The sequence below is a fragment of the Conger conger genome, chromosome 5 (assembly GCF_963514075.1).
Source record: "Conger conger chromosome 5, fConCon1.1, whole genome shotgun sequence".
NCBI lineage: Eukaryota > Metazoa > Chordata > Actinopteri > Anguilliformes > Congridae > Conger > Conger conger.
Window position 1 is genome coordinate 19,926,133 of NC_083764.1, and position 20,420 is coordinate 19,946,552.

Sequence of the window (20,420 nt, forward strand, 5' to 3'; positions counted from 1 at the left end):
TGGGAAATCAAGCCCAGAAAGACAGACACACACAAGGCTGGCTTTACGACACTCTGTTCCATTTATTCACTTCAAAGAGTCTGAAACAAACTTGTACAAATTTCAAAACTGCTGTTTTTTTTTATTTTAATACTTTTAGTTTTCCTCACATTAGGAAATAAAAGAAATTAAACAAGCAAACGACAAAACTCAAACCAAAAACATTTTTTTAAAAAAGAAAAGAGAAACTGAATTCTTACTTGCACATATTCTTGTTATGTGTGAATGCGTACACTATTCTGAAGCCCATAGCACAGGCAGTCCATTCCGACTGGCAAATTCGGTCTGGTCCAACAGCAGTGTCATTAATCGTTAAACCTTCAAGCCAGGTTAGGCTGTGAGGACAACCGTGGCAACTTGCACATTCACCTATGCAGTAATACCACCAGGTGGTGCCACAAACAACTTAAAGCACGCAGAGCTAGACATCACTCATTTCTCGGATATATATATATATATATAAATACACACAACTAACCTTGACCTCTACTCGCTTTGTTGTGGATGTACGTGGAAGCATTGGTCCGGATGATCACGCCCGTCAGAGTGGGGAAATCTCAGCCAATCGTTCACTTTTGACTCTTAATACTTCTGACCACACCCAGCATCCGCATACATTCACACAGACACCCACAAAAGCAACATGTTCCTTCAGTGAAGACTGCACCATTCCAGAGTAACTGTCATTAACTTCCAAATGGTTTCATTTGACGGATATGACCTTTATCGTCGAAGCTGGCTTAGATGGGGACATTCGAAAGACCTCTTTAGCGTCATATCAGTGCCATACCTTACGCTACGGGTGGCGAAGCTCCACAAATACTAACAATCTTACTGTTATATAGAGCCCTTTGAGTGTGAACACACTTATCTGCTCTACCTATTGCACTGGGTACCAAACTGTGCATGTAGTCGTATATAAATATACATGTACGGGTGCCATCATACTTTTCATGGTTCTACAAATAACTTCATTAGGGTTTCTCCATGTGGAAATTTGCAAGTCCAGATGAGTGAAATTACATTCTCTCAGTCAAAAATCTGGCCGGAACTGTCATTCACTGTAAATGCTTTAACGGAGTCCAACAGATCGGAAAAACACAACCAGGCAAATCACGTGTTGCCCTCACAGTCCTCCGAGTCATATTGCTGCACCTCAAAATACCAGAAACTGAGCGACACACGGCCCTGGAAACCGACCGACTAAATAATATTAATATCGAAAATACCAACAAGCAAAAAAAAAAGAAAAAAAGAAAAAAGAAAAGATATTGGTCACGGCAAAATTTTTATATGTACACGTGTATAAGAAAGTTGTCAGTGTGGAAGTGGGGGTGCCGGACTGCCCCCTACAGGCGGATGAGAAGGGTAGTTAGAGGGGTACAATTGGGAGAGGGGGGGTCGTGGGGTTCAGGGGAGGGGCCGGCAGGTCGCACCAGCCGCTCACCTCTTTTTGGGGGCTTGGGCAGTGCGGGGCGGGGTGACCGGACGTCCCGAGTTCACCCCTCCGTACTGGTACTTGGCTTTCTTCTCCGATGGTTTCAAGATCTATCAGAGACAGAGTAAAATATTAACACTGTGTCCATTTATGCTAGAGATGCTTTAGCAAGAGGAATATAAGACGGCCACCAACACAGTTTCGCTGATGCCGAAATGTGGAGCTTTTAGCCACTTCTTAACAAGACTGCATGCAGACTTTGAGATTGCGGATTCTACTTGTGCGCGGTGAACGATAACCATGTGCATATATATAGTACAGTCCGTAGGTATTTGGACAGTGGTACAATTTCTGTTCTTTGGGCTCTGCTGCAGCGATGTACAAAAAGGGATGTAATTCTTACATGGATCGCCCGATACAGGTGTAAATACAGTCTGCACTTCATGGTCATGCTGCAGTACAGAGCCAAACTAAGATATTGTACCACTGCCGAAATACTAACAGACTGCACTGTTCATTATGCGTGTCTACGAGTGTGTGTGATTCATAATTAGTGATTCGGTTTGTGTGTAGGTGCGTACGGTTCCTCACCTGGAAGGAGCACATTAAGGACTCATCCACGCTCATCATGCCACCCGCGTTGTCGAACTCCCCGCAGTAGTTCGGAGCCGAGAACAGCGTCACCAGCTGTCGCTTGGCAAAGAACTCGTACCCATCCTCCACCACCTGTTTACAGAATACAGCGTTAATGCAGTAGACTACACACGACTGAGCGCTAGTAAACACACATGACCTAATGTCATTATACACAATACAACTCAACCTAATTATATACACACACAATATACACAACTAAACAATACAAACACCAAATACCATTAGACATGCTACACAGTTTTATTAAAACCACAAAAATGTCACATTTTGCTCCGTTGTCAACAGAATCAAACTCACCAGCAATCACCGTTGAAAGGGCACAATTAAGGCCAATTTAAAACAGATTAATATCCTGTGTAAATACGTATTAATAAATTAGTAGAAATGGAGGCTAAGTGCAGTATTTTGGAAAGATTTGGAAACCATGTCCCTTAGAAGCCAAAGTATGCAGGTTTTCATTCCAACCAATCACTGGACCTGCTGATTTCAGTAATTAGTTCCCTCCTCTCTGGTTGAAGGTGTATTAATTGGTGAAATCAGCAGGTGAAGTGATTGTTTGGAATGAAAGCCTGGGGCATGTTGAATCGGAAAATGGATTCTGGGTTGAATGATGTTTCCTCCCAACGGTGTGCCACGTTTTGCCACAGGTATGTTTGCTCTGGTTTGGTGGGTGTGTCGGGGCTGTAGCCAGAATCAATAGTGACATAAGGCTATGCTTTAAAGCCCAGAGAATGTACAGAATGGCCTTCTCAGACGCAATAGTAGCAAACCAGTGAATCCCATCAACGTTCAACACGCCACCATTTCGGTTTAAATAAACGTTTTGCTGCCTTTTGTCGGGACTGAACCTGACCTTGCAAGCTGTCCAAAATAGCACATGATTTACATCACTCTAGCTGCACACAACAGCCTCAGGTCAGTACCTGATGTGCTCTGCAGATGAGGTCCAGGTCGTGGCGGTTGAGAAACTTGCTGACCACATCGGCCCCGAAAGTGAAGGACACGCCCCGATCGTTCTCCCCCCAGCCCTGGACATCTTTATCTGGGTCTGACCACAGAAGGTCACACAGCAAGCCTGCAAGAGACAGACTGTTAATGTTTACACACATACATGTGCACACCATACTTACACGCAGGCCCCCCCCCCCAAAAAAAAACAGTACTTTTTGGTTGCCTATGCAATTTTCAATAAATAAAATAACCATCCACACTACAGTAACCATTTTAAGATGCATGTGTGCAGATACATTCCCACACTCAAACACACGCACCGACACACTCACAGACACACACACGCACGTGCACACACACGCGCACGCACGCAGACACGCACACACACTCACGTACGCACGCATGCATGCACTCACGCTCACACGCATGCGCACGCACGCACGCACGCACGCACGCACGCACGCACGCACGCACGCACGCACGCACACACACACACCTGTATCAGGAACATCAGTTGGTCGCATGATGCGGCGGATCTGCTCCATAGACTGCAGGTCAGGAGACAGACCTAGAAGGAGAGAGGCTGTATCTCACTAATCACGCTCTAATAACTTTAACAATTAGAAAATGAGTGATATGTTATTATTAATATCATATCACTCATTTTATAATTCCTTTGGTTTGCTGTACACACGCTTTCAGAGGGAGAGAGGAGGGAGAGCGAGTATAAGCCTTGTTTTTGTGTGATGTGGGGACATGAACTCTCCAAACACGTTATCAGGAGGCCGTGACACTGAGGGAACAGCTGCTTGGCTCGACCCCACAGACTTCAGTCAATAACATTTGGGATTCAAATACTTTTCTGTGCTCGACTGATCTTGCCGGCTCCAATTGAACTAACCAAGAGGACCAGAAGGTGCACTTTTGAAGAGGATCTCATATGTTCCAATACACCAGGGGAGTTCAGTAAAGTGTAGAAAAGTATTTGGATCCATGAGAACTGATCTGACTCAGGTCAGTTACCCCACCTATCCCCACACACCTCCATGGCAGCAGAAGATCTTTTCGTCTATGATGGCGGCGATGGGCAGGCAGTTGAAACAGTCGGTGAAGGTCTTCCACAGCTTGATGTTGAACCTGCGCTTGCCTGAGAGATAGAAACGGAGGGATGAAGAGAAAGAATCAGGTGGCAGACATCCTCCATTTCATAGCCCCATCAGCTACCAATGCGGATTCAACACGTGCATAATTGGCGGATGGTCCGGGTATGGTCCGATCACAACGTGAGCTCAATAGAACCTTAATGATTAGACTTGGGACATGTGACTGGCTGATAAAGCTCTATCACTTCTTTGTCGGTGTTTCATGTGTGTGTGTCTTACACTAATCAAAGATGTGGTGTCTGTGTGTGTGGGTACACTGGAGTCCGTAAGTATTTGGACAGGGACACAGGTTTTCGTTCTGTAAACAGTTAAATAACACAATCGCTATGGGGATAAAGTGCAGACTTTCAATTCTCTCAAAACTTTAATTTGAGGGTTTTTACATCCGTATTGGGTGAACTGTCTAATAATTACAGCCCTTTTTATATGCAGTCCACCCAATTTAAAAGAAGAAAAAAAAAAGAGAAAAAGATCCAAATACTTATGGACTGCACTGTGTGTGTGTGTGTTTGTGCATGTCTCACAGTGGATGCAGCTAGTGTGTCTGTGTGTGTGTGTGTGTGTGTGTGCATGTGCTCACGTGCGTGTGTGTGTTTGTGCATGTGCCCACGTGTGTGTGTGTATGCGTGTGTGTGTGTGTGCATGTGCCCACGTGTGTGTGTGTGTGTATGTGTGCGGGCCTTACACTCGTCGTAGAAGCCATAGATGCGGTTGATGGAGGCGCACTCGTGGTTCCCGCGCAGCAGGAAGAAGTTCTCGGGGTACTTGATCTTATAGGCCAGCAGCAGGCAGATGGTCTCCAGGGACTGCTTGCCTCGGTCCACGTAGTCCCCCAGGAACAGGTAGTTGGCTTCTGGGGGAAAGCCACCGTACTCGAAGAGCCGCAGCAGGTCTGTGTACTGCCCGTGTATGTCACCTGCGTGAGAGAGAGGCAGCCAGGAGAAATCAGGAGATCAGAGAGAGACTGGAAGAAAGGGATGATGACATAGGCACATGGGGCTCCTTGCAATGTTTTTTTTTTTTTCTTCTTTTTTTTCTTGCTCCTGACCAAGAAATTGATCGAGGTCCGCCATCTTAAAGGACATTCCAACCCGTTAAATGTTCCAAAAAGCACCAGCAAAGGGAATATGAACCCCTTTCATGGCACCAAATGGCTTTACACTCTAGTCACCTTTGACATCAGGAGCTGCCAAAACAGCTCTCCTGACAGATTTGTACAGCCTACAATAGTCCTTTAGAGGTGATTTTGGAACAATACTGACAAATATACAATGAACAAAATGGATTATGTAATTTATTTCACTGTAAAAGGTCAAACAATTACCCTTTAATTTAACCCTACATATATAAATAGATTTTAGTATTTGGACAGTGGTCCAATTTCTGTTCTTTTGGCACTGTACTCCAGTACATTGGATTTGAAATTAAACAATGAATATGAGGTTAATGTGCATACTCTCACCTTTAATGTGAGGGTATTTACATCAATATTAGGTGATCCGTTATACGTAGTCCCATACGTAGTTTACCAAAAGTAATTGGACAGTTGGCATCACAGCTGTCCAAATACTTACGGACTGCACTATATATAAATAGATAAAATACTTAACGTCTTGTATTTTCCATGACTGTTAACCGATTATAAAAGCTACATTAATGTTCACTCATGTAAAGCGTGATATAAACACAAAAGCTAATGTGTGCAGAAAATGCAGATGGCTTGCAATATTGCACAGAAGGCTGGGAAGAAGATGAAATGGTATGACAAGCCGGAAAATGCTTTTCTCAAGAGTGCACTGGGTTCCAGAAACGAGGAAGAGAAAATGGACAGAGGAGCGCAAGAGGAAAGAGTGAAGAGGAAAGAAGAGGGAGGTCGAAGAGAGTGAGGGAGAGAGGAAGGAGAGGGGCGCAGAAGTGACAGCAGCTCACTGCTGGGAGTGAGAGATTAAGAGGTGGGGCCAATGACTCTCTCTCTCTCTCTCTCTCTCTCTCTCTCTCTCTCTCTCTCTCTCTCTCTCTCTCTCTCTCTCTCTCTCTCTCTCTCTCTCTCTCTCTCTCTCTCTCTCTCTCTCTCTCTCTCTCTCTCTCTCTCTCTCTCTCTCTCTCTCTCTCTCGGCGGGCACTCAAATGAGTTCAGCGAGAGTCCCTCCAGAGCTAAGGACAGCACATGTGTGACAGTCATACATGCACACACACAAGCAGAGTACACACAGGCACACACAGGCACACACAGGCACACACAGGCACACACAGGCACACACAGGCACACAGAGACACACACATGCATGCGCACAAAAAGAATACACACTCATACACACACACATGCACACACTTGGAGCAGAATGCTTGGGGACACAGTGACACTGATGTAATTGTCAGGCTGTTACCACGGGGATGGGACAACTAGGTGATGAGGAACCCAACCTGATAATGTCACTCACACTTGCACATTTGCGCACATGCATGCACTCACACTAACCCTTTATTCGGGGTAAAAACAACTACTGCATTCCAGTAACTAAAAAGACCGCTGCTGTAATGCAACCAAACAGGTTATGTAACCATCCCATAATATGCTGATGGGCTGTTCGCTCTGCACGGCACAAACCCCCTTATTCAACTGCAGCCTCATCTTTAGCCCATTTCTCACTGTGGGTGGTGGAAAGAACGGCCCGGCCTCAGCCGCCCCACATGCGTTATCTGAACCCCCTCCTGCTGCACTGCAGCCGAAGGGAGGAGCGGGGAGGCCTCTGCCCTCCTGCTAATCAGGCTCCTCCACGGAGCCACATGAGACTACGAAGGAGAGAAAGAGGGGGTGAGAGAGCGGAAGACGGAAAGAAAGAGAGAGAGGTGAGGAAAAAAGAGAAAACCCTCAGGTGCAAACAAAAGGCTGGAGAGCCTGGAAGACAGTCTATCACTAGATGGGGAGGACAAGAAGTGTGTTAGAGTGAGAGAGGGGGTGGGAGAAAAAGAGGGGGTGAGACAGGGAACGATGGAGAGGAATGGGGAAGAGGGGAAAAAGAGAAAGCTCTCAATTGCTAGCAAAAAGCTGGAGAGTGTTGGAAGCTGCTCTATCACTCGACGGGTAGAACAGGAAGTGTGCCAGGAATTAAAGAGATGGGGAGAGAGAGAGAGAGAGAGATGGGAACCCAGAAAACGACGTTCATCCTCCCACACACACACCCCACGCTCGCTGCTAAAATGTCTCATCTCATCGTAGCCAAGCGCACACACCACCAACGTGCCCGTCCACACACTCCTGAGCAACCCGCCCGCTCGTTCCTATTTAAAGACGCACCTACGCACAAGCCCGCGTGCATCGGTCAGTGTGATACAGAGAGGCTTTTAGCATGCAGGCAAAAACAAAGTGTGCACATTTCCTGAGTTTACATGTGTGTTGTCCATATTGTGTGTTCTGAATGGTGTATGTTGTGTGTACATGAGTGGGTATGTGTGCACGCACATGCGGGTTGTGCATGGGGTGTGTGTGTGTGTGTGTGTGTGTGTGTGGTATCTATGTATGAGTGAACGCGTGTGTGCACTTGTGGGAGGATGAACGTCGTTTTCTGGGTTCCCATCTCTCTCTCTCTCTCCCCATCTGCTTGTACTGTATATGTGTGCGTGTGTATGTGTGAGTGCGCGCATGTATGTGAGAGTCTATGTGTTCCGCATGTGTGTATGCATTTATGTGCTGTTTACAGGACAGGTAGGGAATCAGTTGTGGGTAGTTGTAGTCTTATATAATCCCACACTGGGCTGATGAACAACATTCAGCTACTACAGTCCTCACTGCAGTGAGTGTCCAGCATGGATCAAATCCCTCAGACACGAGTCCTGCCCTGGCCCGAACAGACAAGGTCCAGGGAATCAAGACAACGTGGGACTCCATTAGAAACAGAATACCGACATTAAGGTATGTTTCTACTTACCTGTGGTGTATGTTCATCCAGATTGTTTTTCTAAATATTCGCTGCAGCTCACCAGGTTAAACTTCCAAAAATTCAACGACAACCGTTCTTTCAAAAGTACTCGCAAATATCCACAGAGTTTAATTTCTATACTTTTTCGATAACTACTACCTGAACAATGGCAACTGAATAATATTCACACAAAGTTTGGTGCAGGCAAAGTAGTATGCAACTTGAGTGGTGTCAAGACATTGCAGAAAGTGACCATTTGTTGTAGTTTCCATATAACAACTTGTTAGCAGTTCATGGTTGAGATATTAACTGGTGTGATTTATGTTGTATAACAAAATGTTAAACTTGTTTAGGCTTATGTTAAATACAGACCTTATTTTCTGCCGAAAACCCTTTAAGATCTGTAGATGCTAACCAACTTCCAGGTATTATGACTACAAACTGCAACACTTAATGGGGTAGTTTGGTTGAAACTTTGAATTTGGAGATGTTGCTGTTAAAATTAAACATTTTGCTGCTTTGAGGGCAGAAAGCAATGGACCCGCAAGGTTGGTTTTACCAAGGTGAGCTGCAGTGAATATTTACAAAGTTTCACTGGAATGTGACCAGTTATCTGGATCGACAAATACTACTCTGAATAAGTGGAAACAAAATGTTTGCACCCCACCGCATCTGACACAGGTTAAAATGGAGGCTGAATTCCTATAAACTAACATGACATTCCTTTAACTGTGAGTGTTGAGCAGTCAGGCTTCCCTTATTTACGTGTGTGTAAATGCTCGCCATGAATCCTGAGTGTATGGAAGAGGAGGGAGAGAGAGCAAAGAAAGGAGGGAGGGAGACGGACAGACAGAGGGAGGGAGCGTGAGAAAGAGAGAGAAAGGGGCAAAGAAAAAAGGAAACTGAAATGCAAAGAACTTCCCTCAGACGCGAGTCCCTGAAACGGGCTCGCTGCATGAATCTGAGATCACAAGGGCACATTGTCCGCCGTACTTTGGACAACTGAAGTATCGCAACAAAAGGCCATTAGATCATCTTTTTGGAAGCGTGTGCGCACACGCATACACACACAGACAGAGACGCACAGAGTGAGTGAGGGAGTGAGAGAGTGAAAGTGAGAGAGTGAGAGAGAGACCACAACAGACATAACGGCAAAACAGAATATGGCGAATAACCACAGAAGCAGCTTTGTAACACTGGCAGGCTGAGCTGCACAGAGAACAAAGGCTGGCACCTTCCATTAAAAATTGTGGAGAGAGAATTCCTCTGGAGAGAGGAACTGGCCCTGCAGGACAAGGCTAAAGTGTCTCTGACTCCCGGGGGAGGACCAGCATGCACCTCTCTGGCACAGACTGTGGGAGAGAGAGTGACACACGAGAGCAGTACGCTTGTCTGATAGCCCAACATTTCAGATAAGATCACTGTGCCGTTTGAGTGACAGCCTGGCCAGCCAGCTGAAAACTGAGCGTGGCGACAAATAGGCGGAGAAACAGAAAGAGGCAGAAAAACAAGAGCGAGATGGGAAGATGGGAAAAGAAAGTATGACAGAACGAGAGCAATAAAGGAAAACAGCAACATTTTGGGAAATATGCCTTTTTTCTGACTTAACCAGACTTTGACGAGATGTTCGATTTCATTTTCATTTTTGTGCATTCACAATTTCCATGTTCGCATAATGTGTTAGCATAGCATAAAGACTTGAAGCCTATAGGAGTCAGCAGCTGACACAAAGTATTGTGTATTTGAAATACATGTGTGAGAAAGAAATTCAAAGGAGAGACTGTTTTCTGAGAAGTTAGACGGTTGGAACTATAACCGCTGAACACACATGTATCCTGTGATCCGGGCACCATCTGAAGTTTTAAAAGGTAGAACATTTCCGAAAACAACGTCTCTCCCGCATGTGTATTGAAAATACACATGACACCTTGTTTCAATAAGACAGCTTCGGAGTTGCTGTGTATTTCTTCGTTTCGAAGGAGGTAGGCTACGGACGAAAATTAAATCTCGTCTAAGTCTAAAAAATGGTATATTTCCCAAAATGCCTTCTATAATTTCCTCTAATGAAGAAGGGATGGAGAGTCAGAGGCCGGAAGAGGATAAGAACAGAGAGCGAGAGAAAGAGTGGAGGGAGGTTGGGAGTGAGAACGGCTGGACTGACCGCAGATCTTGAGCGGGGCCTCCAGCTCCAGCAGGATGGGCTGGCTGAGGAAGATCTCCCGGGACTTGATGCACAGGCCCCGCACCTCGGCCTCCGTCATCTGAACGATCTTCCCGGGGCGACATCCTCGCACTGGGGGAGGGGAGCACACATTAACCACCGCACCCGCATCGGTCCTCTACCGCTTTTCTTCAGCAAGACAGCCAGCCTCTCTGCACCAATGACTGTCATTTTAGTCTTGAAATAAGATAATTACGATCTTATTTCTTTCTCACAAGTAGAACGTTTTAGCTAATGTGAAGTTACTTCTGGGTTGACAAGTGAAAATGTCTTGCCCCACTGGCAAACGAGTCAAAGTCTTTCCTCATTTTCAATATTTCTGGCTTATTTGGCGAAAATGTCAAGAAATAATATTAAGCCTCAATATAAAACTAATACTCATACACTAATACTGAGATTCACTTATTTTTTGGTTTCTGCAGAGTGGCAACAAATGTACGCCTGAGGAGAACAGGCCACTGAACCCAACAAAGCTTGTCATTTCCCCACCACTAAAGTATAACTAGCGCTTAGTTTACATAAAAACAATAGATATGTTTTAATTCTTCAATGTACAGTTGTGTGATCGGGTAACAGGCAAAAATTGCAAATGGAACAGCAATGTTGACACAGCAAAGAATAAAGGTAACAGCTCAATGGCACCGTTTCTCCCATTACTTAGATGTTTAAAATCATAACAACTGACACCACAATATCAGTATCAAGTGACCACAATATTTTTTGAAGCGTGTGTATGAAAAAAACCAAAAAGAAAAAGTGTGAGTGGCAGACATAATCCAGATCTTATTCCGGGCTGTCAGGCAGCTTCTCAGTCTCATCATTTTAGCTTTAGCCACTGCAAAATCGCAAAACTGGATTACTGCGGTTGAGTGACACTGCGTATCTAGGCCTAATTAAGACAGAAGGGACTGCTCGAAGCCAGCAAGACCCTGTGACAAGGCCAGAGTATATTTAGTTCCTCACAAACCTGAGCTTCAGTAGGGTAACCCACTTTGTTCTAAATGTTCCTTTTTATATAAAAAAAAATTCTAAAAAAGCACTGCACTTAATTAAAACTGCCTCGATGCAGTTCCCAGTCTGGGTGGTTATGTCACTTCTATAAATAGAAAATTTGGCTGTTGAATTCTCCAGCTGCTAGCCCTCAGCGTTCCCCCGTTGCCTACCAGGGGGCTGTTTTTCAGAGTGCTGTTTATGCGCCATGCTGTTTTTTGCACTCATCTTACGTAAGGCTGCAGATTTAAGCTTGGATAGTGAGCTTTTTGGGTTCGAGGTTCACGCCAGCAAGCACACAGATTACCGCAAAGAAACCTTTGTTCAGTCCAAACACGTGTTATGCAAAAATAAGCCTTCTTTTTGTTTTCATTTGATAAGTTATTCTGCAAGAGGGCCAGTGACAACAAACCCGTTGACAGTCCAGAGATTCAGTCTAACTGCTAAGTGCTTTTGACACACATTTCAAGTACTGTAACTTCCCCCAAAACATACACATCGTGATTCAGGTTCTAGAAGTGCCAAACTCACAATATTGTGTATCAGAAAACTGAACATAATAAGTATGAAGTACAGAGCGGATTGACTGAAACAAAAACAGCTAGATCGAAATTTTATTGGAAACTATAGTGTATAAACGGCCATTAATGCTGGGGAAAATGCTTAACTAGTCATGCACTAGAATTCCATACGTGAACATGAAAAAGGCACACTATCAGGGCCATGTATGAATACCAGTGACAGGATTTGAACTGGTTTAGTACAGGGGTCATGACATCTATCCCTCGAATCCAAATCCAGCCCTGGTTTTCTTTTCTCCCGGGTAATTAAGTGAAGAAATAGGGCTACCGATTGGCCAGACTGTCTTCACACCAGACTCCCAGGTAAAGGGTGGAAAAGCAGCAGTTCTCAGCGCTTGAGATCCCTGGTTAGTCCTTGAGCCATGCACTTCAGGGTCTTCCTGAGACACAGAGCCATCCTCTTCTCTGATGCCCTTAGGAGTGTGAATGAGGGTATTGTACGGGAGAAACTGAGCTAAGGCTGACAAAGCTGGTTTCTTATCCACACCCCCGCCCCAAGTTTCACCCCACTACTTTTCAATGGCCACTGAAAGGTTTATTATTATTTTTTTATATGCCATTTTTAAAAGCAAAACCTGACCGTTGTTGTTAAGCATGTGGAATACAAAGTTTTCCTCAAAAGCAATGAGCCGCCAAGTGGTTGACAGAGGGCTGGATCCCTGCTTATTAACCGCCAAATGTTCGGTAATGGGGTTAAATGGCTAATGCGCGGTGAACGGGTGGCGGGCGCTTTCCTGGTCGGGCGCCAAGCGAGACGAAGAGAGAGAGAGAGAGAGAAAAAGAGAGAAAGAGACAAGAGAGAGATCCCACAGGTGTGAGCAGAAAGCTGGAGAGAGCCGGAACCTGATCCATCACCATTTCTAACACAGGGCAGCTCGACTACCCTCGAGGAGTTGTCCTCTCTTCATTCCAAGCGAGACTTCCAAACCAAACCTCCTCCTCAAAAAGAAGCTAACAGAGACAGTACGCCTAATACACGCTGGGGAGCCCCTGTCCACAGTACACACAGACACACACACAAACACCCCGTTGGTGCCTGTGCTTGATGTACCGTTGTTGTCTCTGTGGACAAGGCTCCACTTGCTTGTTTACCAGCGCCGTTTATTCTGTACTGAAATCTTCTCACACCGACAGTTGACGCTTTGGCTCATTTTTTATTGACGCCTGGAGGTAGCAGCATGTGAGAGACATTTAAGATCTGCATAAGTGTAAAGACTCTCATTGATGGATCACACGTGAGTAAGGTCTTGGGTCTTGCATCACAACAGTTAGCCCTCCGGTTTTTCACAGAACCTTCAAACATACTCCGTCAGGCAGCACTGATCCTCCATGATGCGGATAACTGAAGGGTAATACGGATAAACAGAATAATGCAACCACACACTGCATGTACAACGTCAGCCATAGGACCACACATAAACAAATCTTGAGTGGATCTAAAGATATGCGAGTGCAAATTCAGTGCGTTGTTACGTAACCACGCACAACGCTTATAATGAAAATGCAATGTATTATAACACATTCGTATGTAAATGTCGGCTTTTGAATTGTAACACTAAACCCATTGCAGAACTGTATTGTTTTGGCAGTGCAAACATAGGCTTCTTCGTTGTCTCGTCTCGTTGCGAGAAGATCAAGAGGGTGGGTGGTGGACTGTTCCACTGTTGGACAGAGTGGATAGTTAGGTAGGTGGATGGGGTGGTGGTTCGTTCTTTCCCAAAATTTGACTTTCTTCCCAGTATGGTCTTTCCAATCATTGGGCCCCATGCAAAGAAGATTTTCATATTATTATTAATTTCTCCTACTTCTTTCATACACAGGGCGCGTACGAGTGCGCCACTTCGGATTCAACAAATGCTTCTAACTTCGGAGAACTGTCCTAAATGAAGACGTCCGTCATAATACAGTATAAATGGGACTGTAGGAGGGTTTCGTTGGATGCGTAGCCAATGAGATTAACAAGAAGAAAGGAAGAAGGTTTTTTGGCAAAACATAATAATATGGTGGACCGTTGATGAACATTCTCTTATTCCTCATAACCAGTCCACTCCTATTGCTTGAGGCTCATGTTGTACAGTAGAGGACATCATCTCGAAGCGTACTGACAATCTGATGAATGCCAGCTGATACCCATTTCTGTGTCCCCACAAGGAAAGTTTTACCTTGATTTCATCTACAAGCGTGTCGGCATTGGTGTCTCCAGCTAATTAGCAAAGTGACCCAGGGTAATTGTCTGAAACAGAAAACCAACACACATATCGGCCCTCCAGGAATAGAACCGCCCAGCCCTGCTCTACATGTGTGTTCTGACACTGTAGTCAATGGAACGAATGCGATACTGGCAAAGACCTAAATTTACGATCAAAGCATCTTCAAATGTCAATTTAGCAGAGACTAGGTTACAGGAAAAAGCTCTGTCTCTCTCCGGTGTAGAATCTGTGAGAGTCTGAGTGTTTATCAGATAAACTGCAATGCAGAATATGAATAGAACGCCCCATATGTCATGTATTTGCCACAGTCTGCGTTCACCAGAACTTAATTCTGGCTAACTGTGACCTCCATGATGGATTACAATCATGACCCATTGAAGAATACATGAAACAATCGTTGCCAATTTACACTTGTATTATCAAGAAAACGTCTAAAATGCTTAACATTTCTCAGATATTTAGACAGTTCAGATAGTATGCAAATACAGCCCTCACTATTAAAACAAGACTATTATTAAGGATTAGCCTAGTCTGTAAAAAAAAATACACCGTAAGACATTTGCAAGCCACTTGACTCACCAATGCAAGAGGGGATTCTTTACTGGCTGCCAAATGGAACTCAGAGCTTTAGCAAGCTCCTATAGAAACAAGAGGGAGCACAGTCTTAGCTGTCTCACTGATATAAAAGGGAGCACAGTCTTAACTGTCTCACTGATATAAAAGGGAGCACAGTCTTAACTGTCTCACTGATATAAAAGGGAGCACAGTCTTAACTGTCTCACTGATATAAAAGGGAGCACAGTCTTAACTGTCTCACTGATATAAAAGGGAGCACAGTCTTAACTGTCTCACCAAAATAATAGATAGCTCAGTAACTGGTATAATAAGTATGAACTGTTTTGTATGGAAATAAGAGGGAGCTCAGTCTTAACTGTCCTTTCAACCTGCCACATGATAATCCAACATAATTGGCAAAAAATTGTTCTTTCCCTCTCCACCTTAGCTGATGTGTGATGAGCATCCTGGAGCAAAATGGCTGCTGTTGCATCACCCATGCTGGTGGTTGAAGAGAGTTCCCCTCATCACTGTAAAGCGCTTTTGAGTGTGAGAAAAGAGTGATATAAATGCGACGATCAATCTGTCTCATATGGAAACAAGAAGGGCCTCTGTCTTAACGGTCTCATACGGAAATAAGAGACAGCTCAGTCTTAACGGTCTCATATGGAAATTAGTGAGAATTCTGTTTTACAGTCTCACATCAGCACCTGGGGGGAAAATATGCAGCAGCAGCCCATGACTAAAATGCCCGATTAATCCGAACTCACTCCGATGCTCTTCACAGTCACAGGCCATGTCCTTGGGACAAATCTGCACCGAAGCCCACCCATCTTGGGACGGCTGAAAGTATAACAACGGGTATCAATGTCCAGGCCGCTGTGCGGGACGGGAGAGCCGGTTTCGCTGCTGACAGAGTGGACACCGCTCAAGCGGCACGTCTCCAGAAGGGTCTCGTCTTCCGTAGCCTCGCCTCTCCCTCTCCTCCCTTCAACGCTCGCTTTCCTCAAAGGGTGACGGATTAGATTCGGCGGCACGGGGTGGTCTGAGCCGGATTAGGGGAACTCTTTCCTCGCCCTCCCCTGCGCTATTCAATTAACCGTCTTAATCTGGCCCGAGCGTCGCTTTCCCTCGCTAGATCGAGGATTAAAAGACGAGATGACGGTGGCGACGGAGCCAGGCGGGATATATGGACGGCGCTTCTCCGCCCTCGCTCCCCGGCTGTGGAACGACCTCCCCGGTCCTCCGAGAACTGCTCAGTCACTGCCCATTTTCCGCCGCAGTCTGAAGACTCATCTCCACGCGCAGTACCTAGACTAGTTTAACTTTACTTCTCGGCAGGAGCTCACAAATCTATTATCACTCCTGTATCACCTGTTTTAATCTGCTAGCCCTCTTGTTATACTTTGTATTTTAATCTAGGACTTTCATATTTACATTTCTACTCATCTTGGTGCTGTAGTTGCTTACCTTATCGATAGTTTGGCAAGCCATACGTACTGACTTGGCCTATTTAACATGTGTACTAAACGTGATGTTCATGCCTGCAGACAGCTGATTCTTTATGCGAGTTGTACCTTATCCAACCTGTTCTGTAGCTGTTCTGCCAAATGACTAAAATGTAAAATGTAAATGTAAATGTTCTATTGACCTTCGGTATGGACTTACTGTACATCGCTTCAGATGAAAGCGTCTGCTAAATAAATTTAATGTAATGCTGGGTCGCTGTCGAAGGGACATTGCTTGACTGCTGTTGTTCAAGAGGGAAAAAATGTTTGTGGTTGGCAGGGGTCTCACTGCTAATTCAAATCCTTCTGCTGGGTTCAAATCGGGCAGACAGTAAGATGTCAGCTGGACATCGAGCAACTGGCTTTTCTCCTTTGGTGGGTGATTAATCATTGAGGAGCGAGGCTAATTAAAGCAACTCTAATTATGTGAGGTGCTTTAGAGGGAAGTCTGACTGTCCAGAGAGCCCAATACAATCTCCTCCCCATGCCAGTTACACACATCTTTCCAGGAGGAAAAATCTATTCAACTCTTGCTCCCTTTGGGTTCACTATAATCAATGGCATTGAAAACAATTGCACAAAAATCTTTTCAAACAATACTTGACCTGAGTATAAGGCCTCAATATATTTTTCTCCTTGTGCAGGATCAGAAGTCACACAGGCACTGTGTCAAGTCATCCCCAAAGTCCAAAAGAAAGGGGGAAGATATATTTTGTGGTAGCCAAAAAATGGCAAATTCTATTTAAATGTACCCTTCCTACCACACTTCAGGGTAACAGAAGAGTCAAATATTAATTTACGACCTATACAAAAATATTCAGGTAACAGCAGGACAAGTCAGTGGTGAACATTGAGAAAAGGACCCAATTTGGATTCTGACGAAAGGGGGCGAGATCACAGTTCATGTGAACACGGGTTCACCATACAAGCTCTTAATGGTTGTTTGTGCTGCCCGAAGGAACTGGATGAGAGATGGTGTTGGCCAAGTACATTCAATTCTGAAACATTTGTAGTACTGTACTATAATAATACCAAGATATGTTAGTAAATATTGGGCCTGCTTCATTTCAGGATTAGGCCAACTACTGTACGTCAAACTGAAACTATGTTAATGGATTTTCAAGGGTCGCTACCCACAGGAGAAACAATTGCAGTTGTGTAGACTGTTTCGCTACCTCTTCTGGGATTCTCCACTGAGTGTTTCAATGGAGACGCTTCTGAAGTTTCATACCAGCCATCTCTGTTTCGCAGTGGTTTTAAAGGCCACCCTTTCCTTTTGCAGAACAGTTGTGAGCATTAATTCTCAACAGTTATAAAAATTTCCCCTTACAAAAACCAAATGTGGAGTTGTAAAACCTTGCCAGACTGGTTTGTTCGGCAAGGTTATCCCCAATTTCTGACAGACTCATAATTCAACTGACATTTCAACATGCATTTATCTTATTATTTTGTTCCTGCCTGACAAAATAAAAAAATGGCCTGTCATAATCCAGGCTATATTTGCAGAGCAGAAATCTGCAGCGCCTTCATATGCTTAATATAACAAATAGCTAGCTTGCTTCACTTAATCAAAATCTCAAAATGAGGTTGAGGTCAAATTAGTTCTTATAATGTTTAACATTATCTGTATCAAGGAACATAATCTTTGGGATAGAATGAACGATTATATTGTTGGTTTCGAATCAGCCAATTCTTCTGGTCACGTCTTACTGCAAAGAATAACATTAGCAATGTCCAGAGGATTAAAAGTCAAAAACAGAGATTGGCATTTGGGTGGGCTAGCCGGGACAGACAGTCAGACGCAAGGCAACCGTTCTGAAGAGCTTAAGACAGACTGACAGATGATGAAATTGTCAGAAAGACAAATAACGTAAGGGATTGAAAAAGCCAGCAGAAGCAGAAAGAGGCCATTATGTGAAGACAGGCAATGTTCCCTTGTTCCCTGGTCAGTTTGCACTCGCGATCATGCATTCAGTGTCCGAGGGAACAGCCCCTCTGTTGCCGTGCACAGAATTCCAATATCGCCGTTGTTGTACGTTTCCAAGCGCGGAGGGGGTGTGTGCGTGCGCCGAGCTACATTCGACTTTCTGTCCCACCTCTCTAGCATCTGCCTAGTTAGCGAGTACTGCTTCGATATAAAAAAACAGCAACGAAGGTGATGACCGAAGTGCAATCATACTGTGAAAAATAAACGGCACTAGTTGCAATTTGTCAATCAAAACGCACTAGCTACATGGCTTGAAAGCCAGTCACTGCAGTCCAAAACATCAGGCAAAACACACATAGCTAGCTAGCTAGCTATCTAGAGAATCACACAACAGAACAGTATTAAGCTTTCCAGCTAGCTAGCGTGCTAGTTGGCAACAACAATCCGACGCGATTCTACGCAGTTAGGTAAAGTAGGCAATAACCTTCTGAAAAGGCGATTCGACTCGTTTTTCCATGTCATTTTGGCCGCTGGTATGGAACATATGCTGGCCGATTTTATAATAGCTAGTTCAGTGTAGACAGCAAGCTAATCCTAACGAGCTACACATTTTCTATTTCTATACTTGCATAGTAGGAACCGCTTACGAGAAATCGACGTTCCGGCTGTTTATAAATATACTTACGTCGTGTTATTGGTCGTTGACATACACAATTAGATATTTGCTAAAAAATCACAACTCAGTTTCAATCGCAGTACAGGCAAATGCAAAATCATAAAATTTCGTACCTTCCAAGAGTCGAGAGATGATGCTGTCAACATTCAGTTCGCCTTCCGCCATTTTCTTCGGAGGTCTGAAGGAGAATCACCTTTCTCCTAATCACCACCAGAGGGAGTGCGCGCAGAGAAAAGTAATTCCAAAGGCCTCTGACGCTATGCTCATTATTTTTGGTTGGATTATTATTACCGTTACTCCTTTAGCTAACGACATTCATACGTACAATCAAATATCTCAGCCTCCAGTTATTTATGAAGTGAAAGTAATGAATGAGTGTGCACTCCAATGACTGAACACCAGTTCATAAATTATTTAAAAATCTCCTCACACACCTGTTACTCCCCCTTTCATTGTGTTGTATTGCCATTGTGCCTTTTCGTTTCTATTGTACACTCTGGGAGAATATGGCTCTAGTTTCTTTCCATATACATTCGCGCCTTCTCTTGCGATCAAACTTATGTTAGCCCTATAGGCCTGCTGGTACAACAGGCTGCTTGTCATGATAGGCCTACACATGCTTTCTAATAACATTAAACACAAAATGTATGTGGTTATGAGTCCAATTCACAGTTTGAATGTAAATTACAATATTCAACATTATACACTTTATATAGCAAGGTGTGCCCTAATTAATTATACCTTAAATCCAGTTTGGCTCTAAGATCAATGTATTTAATGGTAGCTAGAATCACCAGGGCCCAGTATTTTAAAATTTTAAATCTAGATCAGAATTATCTGGATTTTTAAATCCCTTTTTTGCTATCCCCAGATCAAATCAATCTTGTTCCAAGGAATTTTCAGATAGGTTAAGATCAGGATTACAGAATCTGTATTCGCAGCCTTTATTGGACATGTCTCGATCTGTTGGTCAAAATAATGCAACATTTCATTAAGACAAACATTTTTCCCAACATGTTGGAAAATGTGTGATTCAGTTTGCATATCAGTCCTAGTCATTTGCAGTAGTACACAACACATGGGCCAAAGTCAGTCTAATTTCAGAATTCAGTTTGCATAATTAGTCTTATTCATCTGATTTAGTACACATTACATATACCAAAAACAGTCTAATTTCAAAATTCAATGTCTGATTGAATAATGACAATAATTTAAAATACTTTAAAAACTAATTTAAAAACAAAAACGTCCAAATACAGCTGTTTTGAGAGCATAATGTTTTTGATGAATCACCCCTAGTTAAAATAAGGGTTCATTACAGTGTGTCTCTGACTGTCCATCTGGATTCTGGCATAGCATTTTCTGATTCAACTTTTTGAACCTACCCATTACTTTAGAATAGATAACACAATATATTTTCAAATAACATCCCAAAGCATTTACTTTCTTTCTTTAGACCACCTGTAGTGTTTTGGGTTCTTCTTGAAAATATTATATTGTCAATTTAGAATGGATATTGTTTTGGAAGGGTTTGTGTTAATTAATGTACACATCACTGGATAAAACAATTTATTTCATATGTGC

At 43.8% G+C, this 20,420-nt stretch overlaps 1 protein-coding gene across 1 annotated transcript; it reads right to left on the reverse strand.

Moving 5' to 3' along the window:
• Positions 1-38: 38 nt before the first annotated feature.
• On the reverse strand, positions 39-19,058 carry ppp1cb (protein phosphatase 1, catalytic subunit, beta isozyme). Its single transcript, XM_061241319.1, has 8 exons — positions 18,950-19,058; positions 10,330-10,461; positions 4,934-5,164; positions 4,128-4,232; positions 3,582-3,653; positions 3,058-3,209; positions 2,069-2,203; positions 39-1,587 (listed from the first exon to the last, which is right to left on the reverse strand). Exons 1-8 carry the CDS (start codon positions 18,999-19,001, stop codon positions 1,483-1,485), a joined length of 984 nt encoding a protein of 327 aa, XP_061097303.1. The 5' UTR covers positions 19,002-19,058; the 3' UTR covers positions 39-1,482.
• Between the last annotated feature and the right edge of the window lie 1,362 nt (positions 19,059-20,420).

Coding starts and splice junctions, on each gene's coding strand:
- ppp1cb (XM_061241319.1), bottom strand. CDS start 19,001: ATGGCGGAAGGCGAACTGAATGTTGACAGCATCATCTCTCGACTCTTG. Junction 10,462..18,949: donor CATCTCTCGACTCTTGGAAG/GTACGAAATTTT, acceptor CCCCTCCCCCAG/TGCGAGGATGTCGCCCCGGG. Junction 5,165..10,329: donor GGCCCCGCTCAAGATCTGCG/GTCAGTCCAGCC, acceptor TCTCTCACGCAG/GTGACATACACGGGCAGTAC.